This window comes from Phaenicophaeus curvirostris, chromosome 1 (genome assembly GCF_032191515.1).
Source record: "Phaenicophaeus curvirostris isolate KB17595 chromosome 1, BPBGC_Pcur_1.0, whole genome shotgun sequence".
Classification (NCBI taxonomy): domain Eukaryota; kingdom Metazoa; phylum Chordata; class Aves; order Cuculiformes; family Cuculidae; genus Phaenicophaeus; species Phaenicophaeus curvirostris.
The window spans coordinates 181130179-181139881 of NC_091392.1; the positions used below are offsets into that span (position 1 = coordinate 181130179).

Genomic DNA, 9703 nt, shown 5'->3' on the forward strand with positions numbered 1-9703 from the left:
ATGGTGGAGTAACCACATCAGTGGACATGGGAAAACCAATGGATGTGATCTATCTGGACTTCTGTAAAGCCTTTGACACAGTCCCCCATAACATCTTTTTCTCTAAATTAGAGAGGTATGAATTTGATGAGTGGACAGTACAGTGCATAAGGAATTGGTTGGATGGTCACATTCAGAAAGTTGTGGTCAACAGCTCAAAGTCCAGATGGAGATCCATGAGAGGTGTCCCTCAGGAGTCTATACTGGGACCAGTGCTGTTTAATATTTTCATGGATGATACAGACAGCAAGATTGAGTGCACCTTCAGCAAGTTTGCAGATGACACCAAGCTGAGTGGTGCAGTTGCCACACCAGAAGGACAGGATGTCATCCAGAGGGATCTGGACAAGCTGGAGAAGTGGGCCTGTGCGACTCTCATGAGGTTCAACAAGGCCAAGTGCAAGCTCCAGCGGTGCCTTGTAGCAATTAAGGCACGGACCCCATCGATGAGGCAACGATCGAGATCAACATTATGGGGAGCATGCAAACCTTATATAGTGCCTCTATATCCAGTAACCCAGTGAATTTCCACCTTATATATATGCAAACCTTATATAGTGCCTCTATATCCAGTAACCCAGTGAATTTCCATTGTGAGAATCCTGCAGTACAGCAACAGAGTGCAACCCCCCTGTTTTCTGCAGATGTGCCCCTTATCTTCATGTTTTCCACCTAGTGCATTCCTTTCCTATTAACCCACGGGTCTTAATAAAGACTCCAAGGTCTCAAAAAGCTAGCAAGCATGAGAACATCGGCTGTTTGTCCTGTGCTTGCCACTACTATTGCAGGTACACCAAGGCATCGGCCACTTGCCCCAGCATACACGCAGTACTGGAATCCTTATGCCCACAGTGCCCAGTGATAGGACTACATGCAATGGTCACAAACTGAAACACGGGAGGCTGCCTCTAAACATCAGGAAATATTTTCTCAGTTTGAGGGTGATTGAGCACTGACAAAGGTTGGCCAGATGGGTTACTATCACATAGATTTCTACCTACAAGAAAGAAGTGAACACTGCTTCCAAAATAAAAATAGCCTTCCATGAAAAGATGACCATCTGAGGTGACTACAAATTACATAGGAAGAACTGCAGAAGAAACAGCAGCAATCAAACAAAATGTCTTCTGACTGCAAAGGCAGGTCAGAGAAATTTGTGCCAGGACTGGCAGGGGTTTCAAAATTATCATTTGAACTTGTGTGACACTGTGTCTGTAGCAACTCATGTAGTTTTGGGGTAAAAAACAAAAACACATGTAAACCAGGCAGAGTCCAAGACAATGCACTGCAGCTTCCCTCCACATCCTTTCCTATCCAGTCTGATTGTCTTGTGAAGAACTCTTCTTACAATGTGCATGAGCTACAACTTACAGGTCATACACAGCCTACAAGGACATCATGTTTCTTGGCATACTCCATCTGAAAGTACCCATCACAGAACAAGTGAACATGCTAAGGAAAGGTCCCTGAGGTTTAAAAACAAAGAATACAAATCAGAGAGGGCTGCTTCTACCAAAACAAGTCCTCTTGCCTATCTGTTTGCCCTGGAACTGAACGCAGGACAAAGACAGTATCTATGAATTGTTCTCCCAACAATAACTCCCTCAGTTTGCTGTCACCAGTAAAATTTTGTGACTGTATATGCTGTGAAACCCTTATACTGGACCGTCAATCTGCATCCACGCAAAAATTCCAGTATTTCAGGGAAGTGTCAGACCTACGTCTCACGCTGGTTATGTTGTGCGTGCAGATTACATCTGGTTGTACAGCTAGTTTAGCAAAGCATGAGACTCACCCTGCTGGGAAGTTGAAGCACTGCAAACACCGTATGCTGCCAGGAGGCAGCTGCGTCCATTGTGGCTGTGCAAATGAGTCTTTTTCTTCCAGTTGCCAACTGCACAGACATGCACATTTGTTAACGGGATATTTGGGGAACTGCCAAGAAATTGATTAGGTGGTTTCGGGAAAAGCAAGATATTTTGGTGGGCTCTGGCTAAAACATGTTTCTGACACTTAGGACTGAAATCCTGGAGAAAGTGTAGGACTTATGCTAGAAGCTTTATAGGTTAAATCCTGATTTCAGTACAGCAAACCTTGCAATGAGGCTTGACTGGAAAGATCAAGTTGCACTCTTCTAGCCACATGAAGCCACAGACTTTTCCTATTACTTTTGCTATATGACTTACTGAGCAGAAAGCTGAATCTAAACCCCAAATGCTGCACCTGCCATTTATGGCCCAGGCAACTCAGAAGCCAGGTATTTAGCTCATAACTATTGTTCTTGCTTTCTGGAACTCTTCAGCTCAGCATTACTTATCTTAATTAAGCTATGGCTAACCTGTGATCCTTCATCTTCATAAAGACACTCAGTCTAAGACTCATACCTTCCAAGGGAGGGGCCATAAGCTCCTTTTCAAGTCAGTGAGGAGACACACAAGTATCATCTAAAATAAACCAGACTTCTCATTGCCTAGAGGAACGGTGCCCCTTCTCTGAACACAGGCAATTATCTTCAAATGCTGACATGACAAGAGAGGTGTCTTGAGTTGAGAGGATCCAGCAAAGGTCTCTTCTACAAACATCTCACATGCTGCTCAGGCAACTGCTCTGCCAGGGATGAGGGAAAAGATTAAAGGAGAGAAACCAGTGCCTATGGCACCCTACTTAGAAAAGCTATGGGTGCATAAATGAAACGTTAGGTCACACTTGCTGGCTATAAACTGAAGAGGGGCATAAAAATGGCTATAAACTGGAGAGGGGCAGATTTAGACTAGACATAAGGAGGAATGTCTTCACTATGAGGGTGATGAGGCACTGGCACAGGTTGCCCAGGGAAGCTGTGGCTGCCCCATCCCTGGAGGTGTTCAAGGCCAGGCTGGACGAGGTCTTGGGCAGCCTGGGCTGGTGGGAGGTGTCCCTGCCCATGGCAGCGGGGTTGGAACTGGATGATCTTTAAGGTCCCTTCCAACCTATACCATTCCATGATTCTATGACCTCCCAGCAGAGCTCTTCCAATTATCTTGCTTACGTAAAGGCAGAGATGCCCTGGTAAAACCTATAGCCAGTGGTATTTAGGACAGTGAAGTGATTTCAATAAAAACAGCAGTAAACCAATAAAATTCTTAACTTTGAGGGCCTAGACACATACCCAGTTCCATTCCTGTAAGTGGAAAACTCCATCCATACAGGTGAGAATCAACCCCTGCTTAGCTGAACTCTCCTCACACACGTTTGGTTACAATTTTGACCAAATAACCTCACGATTCAGCATTTTTTTGAAGACCCTCAGAAACTTCCCTGACCTCAAAGTGCAGGCGAGGCTCTTACACGAGAGAGGTGAGGGTGACCTCGAAGAGTCCAGGAGATGCGTGACCTCAAAGAGTCCAAGAGACCCCTGCAGCAGCTCCTGTGCCAAGAAAGCAGGTTTGAAATGCCCTCGGCTTTTGGACAGCTTCAGCCCTGCAAGAAAGTGCAGGCCGAGTTATTTGGATCAGATTTGCCACACAAAGGACTATTTACTCTTTTTTAGTGGAAAGACGGGATGGGGAGGAGGAAGGAAAAGGGGAGGTGGGACAGGGCAGGGGAGGAAGCAGGAGATGAGGGGGGACAGGTGGGGCGGGGCCATGGAGGGGAGCGGGCGGGGTCAGTGTGTCAGTGGGCGGGGTCAAGGCGGGAGTGGGGGTCAATATGACGGGTGGGCGGGGCCAGAAACTTAAGAGAAGGGGAGCGTATGAGGGGGCGTGGTCAGAGCGGAGGCGTGGCCAGAGGAGGTGCTGTAGCTAGTAGGGGGCGTGGTCAGAGCGGGAGACGTGGCGGGAACTGGGGAGAGGCGGGGCCTGAGGAGGGGCGGGGCTAGAAACGTATAAGGAGTCGTGGGGGCGTGGTCTCTGTGAGGGCGGGGTTAGCGGATGGGCGTGGCCTAAGGCAGAGGCGTGTCGGGGACATGGAAGGGGCGGGGCCAGTAGGGAGAATGGGCGGGTGCAGAAACCGGTAGGGAGGGGGAAGAGCCATGGAGGGGGCGGGGCCAGAGGCCCGTGCAAGGGGCGGGGCGGAGGCGTGAACCGAAGCGTGGGCATGGGCAGAGGCAGCGGGAGCTGCAGCGCAGCTCCAGACCCGCAGGGGGCGCTGTCCCCGCGCAGCAGCGCTGGCCGCCCCCCGGCAGAGCCCAAGAGCGCGCGGCCCCGCCCCTTCCGGCGGAAACGCGCCTTGGCCGAGATGGGGGCGGAGGGTGTGTGGCTGGCGGGGCTGAGCAGGTACCGGCGGGTGAGAGGGAAGCGGGGACAGGGGAGCTCGTGCATTGTGGCCGCCGCTGACGGTGCAGTGCCGTGTCCAGTTGGGGTTGTTCGGCCTGGAGAAGAGAAGGCTCCAGGGAAACCTTACAGCGAACTTCCCGTACCTGAAGCGGGCTCCAGGAGAGCTAGGGAGGGACAGTTTGCAAAGGCTTGGAGTGATAGGACAAGGGGGAATGGCTTTAAATTGGAAGGGGGAAGATTTAGATTAGGTATTAGGAAGAATTTCTTCATGATGAGGGTGGTGAGCCGCTGGCATAGGTTGCCCAGGGAAGCTGTGGCTGCCCCATCCCTGGAGGTGTTCAAGGCCAGGTTGGGTGGGGCCTCGGGCAGCCTGGGCTGGTGGGAGGTGTCCCTGCCCATGGCAGGGGGGTTGGAACTGGGTTATTTTTAAGGTCCTTTCCAGCCCAAACCATTCTCTGATTCCATTATCATAATGCATCATACAGTATCAGAATCCAGGCTCTCTCAGCTGTGAAGCTGCATAGGCTAAGTAGAGAGTGGTGGGAAACCTCCCGTTCCTGGCTCAGCAGAGTTGTGCAGGCAGGCGGTGAGGAGCCAAGGGAAGGCCTCTGCTAGGCAGCCAGACAGAGAAACTACTCGGAGCTTTCCTGAGCAATTGGCTGCTCTTCACATCTCAGGAGAATGGAAGATGCAGGCGCTGGGTCATGCGCTGCAAGTTGGTCCATGTTGGTCTGCACCATTGCAGTTCACAGTAAGGGAGCTTGGACTGAAAATCACTTATAAAAATAATTTTGCTTGTTGTGCTTTGCCATATTTCAAAGGGCATGCAACCTTTATAGTGTATGTAGCATGTAGAGATAGCTATAGATCTATGGCATGAATAAGCAATAATAAATGATTGAGAGGTATCGCAGAAAACCTATTTTTGACAAAACAATGTAAAATAGTGAGTTTTTTTCTGGAAGTGGTGAAACGATACACAAGTACTGACGTTTTCTGAGATTAGAAGAACTCAAGAACCTGCTGAACTCCCTGTAGCTCTGTCTGTAAGCCCTTCTCTCTCCATTTCATCCACAGTATTTCTGTAAAGCAGTTTTTAATTGTAAAATTTCTGTCTTGTTTCAGATTGTTGAGCTCGTTGTTAATCCCTGCATTTTTTCTAAGTGGAATTTTATGTGTCTGCTTGGTGGTACTACTGTGGGGAATACGGCTCTGGATACAACAAAGGAAAAAACAGGGGACCTCAGCAGGAAGAGATGGGAAGCGGCCATTGGTGGTTGCTTTTTTTCACCCTTATTGCAATGCAGGTGGTGGAGGGGAGAGAGTCTTGTGGTGTGCGATAAGAACACTCCAGAAAAGGTAAGCATATATCATTATACAATACTGTATTTCATTCTCTGCTACCAACAGCATTGGTTATGCACATTATAGCGTTTTATATACTGAAAGAGATAACATTAATCTACTGGTACTACATTATTTTACATCTGAGTTGCAACTCGTCGCACCATTCCACTTCATCCCTTTCCACAGGTTTTCATCTGTCCTGCTGCGGCATCTCTCCCTTCTTCTTTCTCACCCTGGGAGAAACCCTGCTCTCTCATCACTTTTCCAGTCCTGCTATAGAACTTTGTAGAGGGGTAACTCATCAGTAGGTAACTGTTAACCTTGATAAAAGCATCTTGGTGCAAATGAGTGGCAAAACAAGCAAACGTCTAAAGTGGGTGGCACTGGCACACACACTGGCTTGCAGTCTTCAGCATTTTACTTATGGCATGCGCTAGACATGCATCTCCTAATATGGGACAAGAGCTTCTTGGTGTTTTACTCAACAAAATGCGTCCCCAGTTCCACAGCACTGTGGTTTTATGTGTATCAGAAGAAGCTGTGGAAGTAGAAGGAAAAGCGTAATTTAATTTCAATTCTTTCAGAGCTAGGCCAGGAATTTCTTCTCATCTGCTTTATAAGTAATTTTGAATGCATAATATTTTAGTTTCGTGTTACAAAATTGAAGAGGAGAACATATGAAATTCTTTTTCTTGACTCTTGCAGGTACAGAAATGTAACGTGTGTTGTTTACACTGGTGACAGAGATGCCACTGGAGAAGAAATAGTAGAAGGTGCTTTCAGAAGATTCAACATTAAATTAATTCATCCTGTCAAGTTTGTATTTCTAGAAAAACGCTACTTTGTGGAAGCTTCTCTTTACCCTCACTTCACCTTGCTGGGACAAAGTTTAGGATCGGTGTTTCTGGGCTGGGAAGCTCTTATGAAGTTTGTTCCCGATATTTATATTGACTCAATGGGTTATGCCTTCACACTTCCCCTTTTTAAATACTTAGGAGGTTGTCGCGTTGGATGCTACGTCCATTATCCCACTATCAGCACCGATATGCTTTCTGTTGTTAGGAATCAGGATATCAGATTTAATAATGCAGCCTTCGTTACAAACAGTTCTCTCTTCAGCAAGTTTAAACTTATCTACTACTACTTCTTTGCTTTCTTATATGGATTGGTTGGTTCCTGCAGTGATGTGGTTATGGTGAATTCTTCTTGGACGCTAAATCACATCCTTTCCCTCTGGAGAGCTGGGACTTGCACTAGCGTTGTGTATCCACCATGTGATGTTCAGACCTTCCTGGATCTTCCACTGGAAGAAGAGAAGAGCACCACTGAATACTCCATTGTGTCCGTCAGCCAGTTCAGGCCTGAAAAAGATCACCCTTTGCAAATCAGAGCTTTTGCTAAATTGCTGAAAGAGAAGAAACTGGCACAGCAGCTGTCATTGAAGCTTATCTTAATTGGAGGCTGTCGTAACCCACAAGATGAAGAGCGGGTGAAGAACCTCAAACACCTTTGTGAAGAGCTGGGAGTTAGTAACAACGTGACCTTCAGAATAAACATTTCTTTCGAGGAGCTAAAGAGACACCTGGCCAAGGCCACCATTGGCCTGCATACAATGTGGAATGAGCACTTTGGGATTGGTCAGTATCTTTTCTCAGCTTTCAACCAGTTGTCCATATTGGGGGCTTATTTGGTTCACGATGAAGGCTCCTCAGTCTAGGTGTCTTAAGTGTGGAGGTCTGCATCCTAAGCAGTTGTTCGGCTCCCATTCCTCCCACTGGAGGAGTCACACTGTGATTTGAATTCTTGCATGATTTCACGTTCATCTCCAATGGCTTTTCACTTGTCTAAACATGTTCCAAAACTCTGGACCATTGTTTCCAGCTGGCAAGTGTTAAGCTACAGGACCTCAGTGTTCTGTTACAGAGCGGAACAGAACTATGTGGTGCTCTACACACAGACCTACCTTCCATATTTGTCTTTACTTTTGTTTAAATACCTAGCTTTCTTGTCACCTTCGATACTGGTGATATAATCTCGCTTGGGTAAATCAAATATGCTTTAAGAACCATAACTGAACCAATTGGATCTCATTTCTAATTTCCAAATCATGTGTTTGAGGGAAACTTATTTCAGTCTTTTAGACTGCAAAAACTTACTTCTGTTTTTCTTCAGGGACCGTTTACACTCTGTTTTTCAAACTGATCTAGAATGGCAGTTTACAGTAGCTTAGAATTCTGGGTGAATTTTACTGCAGCATTAACTTTGCATTGCCTTGCAGAAAGCCAAAGTACCGGATGTGTGTATTCATAGCAGCGTGTTTTCTCTTTTGCAGGAGTAGTTGAGTGTATGGCAGCTGGCACAGTTATCCTGGCTCACAATTCTGGAGGCCCCAAATTCGACATTGTGGTACCTTATGAAGGGCATATTACGGGCTTCCTAGCAGACAACGAGGACACTTATGCTGAGGCGATGGTTTCTATCCTCTCTTTGCCTCCTGAAAAAAGGCGAGAGATCAGAGAAAACGCGCGTCGCTCTGTGCACAGGTTTTCTGAACAGAATTTTGAAGACACATTCCTATTATCTGTGGAGCCGTTATTGAAATAAATGTACATAAATAAAATTAACTGAATCTTTTAACTCTGTCTCACCAGTAAATCTATAGCATTTCTGATCCCTTGGTCCCTTGTTTCATCTTTCTGTCAAGGTACCTGCTTTATGGAATAGCGAGGTTTTATTATTTCTTTTTTTTTCCTGGCAAGGACAAGTGCCTGAAAATGTTCTTGGCTGACTACACGACAGTACAGTGCACTGCAAACCCTTCTGCATTCTCAGAACCATCATGTTTCCTTAGTAATGGAACTCCTTCAGGAAGTTTTTTTAGTCCTTGAATACTTGACTTTGTGTCCACTGGTTTTGTGAGTGTTCACCCACAGTCACACTTTTGAAAGTCTGTGCTTGTTGGATAGCTTTTGTAGCCAGCTTTTTTTCCAGAATCTGTGGCACATTTTCAATGTGCTGTGCCTGGGGCGTGACAAAAGGTTGAGGACTGGCTGAGGGAAGTGAGATTGTTTAGCCTGGAGAAGAGGAGGCTGAGGGGAGGTGGTATTGTTCTCTACATCTACCTGAAAGGCGGTTGTAGGGAGGTGGGTGCTGGTCTCTCCTCCCAAGTAACAAGTGATAGGAGCAGAGGGAATGGCCTCAAGTTATTCCGGGGAAATTTAGATTGGATATGAGAAAAAATTTCGTTTCCTAAAGAGTGCTTAAGTATCGCAACAGAGGCTTCCTGGGGCAGCTGTGGAGTCACCATCCCTGGGGGTGTTCAAAAAGCATGCAGATGTGGCTCTGTGGGACATGGATTAGTAGGCATGGTGCTGTGGGTCTCACGCTTGGACTCCTGGTCTGGGGAGGCCTTTTACAACCACCATGAAAATTCTGTTCTGTAGGATTTTAATTGTTATTCTGGAGATTTTATTGCCTGCAGTGATTCCTTTACATTAATCGTACAGTGCTTTGGCTAGATTGCCTTTTAGTAAGTGTACTAATTGCACCTGTCTAGGAGCTGTTTCCTCACGCCCTTTCACAGTATGGCAACTTCATGGTATTTTTTTAGCTCTCCTCAACTGAAAAGTACTTAGTTCCTAGGGAATGGAAGGGTCTAGATAGAGGGCAAGACGAAATGCTATACAAATAATAACACTAAAGCCCTAAACTCCTGTTTGTTATAAAATTGAGAATATGCGGGGTAAAAAAATGTTCTAAATCTGGACCCCTGATTTTGTATCAAAAGCAGAAAAGCGTGGAGTCCTTCTTTAAACCATCAAAGCAGTATTGTATATTTTAGCAAACTGAAGAGAAGTGCAAAACGCTACTGAAAGCAGCCTTCAGGAAGTGGCTTTTTGCCCTACTTACACTTCACTGGGATTATATGAAATTTTGTCTGTGAAAAACTGCAGACGGAAGAATCTCCTGTGTCACGTGTGATTAGGAATTGGGGAATGTACAGTTCTCATGGTGCTAATAAACCCTTTTACTGCTGCTCTATAGAAAAGTGTTAATCATCAGGA

General features: G+C 46.2%; 1 protein-coding gene across 2 annotated transcripts; it reads left to right on the forward strand.

The window, feature by feature from the left end:
• Positions 1-4254: 4254 nt before the first annotated feature.
• ALG11 (ALG11 alpha-1,2-mannosyltransferase) lies at positions 4255-8281 on the forward strand. 2 transcript variants are annotated; one of them, XM_069881609.1, is made up of 4 exons: positions 4255-4292; positions 5418-5651; positions 6345-7276; positions 7972-8281. In XM_069881609.1, exons 1-4 carry the CDS (start codon positions 4255-4257, stop codon positions 8241-8243), a joined length of 1476 nt encoding a protein of 491 aa, XP_069737710.1. In that variant the 3' UTR covers positions 8244-8281. The 2 variants fall into 2 exon arrangements, with proteins under 2 accessions (XP_069737710.1, XP_069737718.1); XM_069881617.1 differs by lacking the exon at positions 4255-4292 and adding an exon at positions 4978-5007.
• The last annotated feature ends 1422 nt before the right edge of the window (positions 8282-9703 follow it).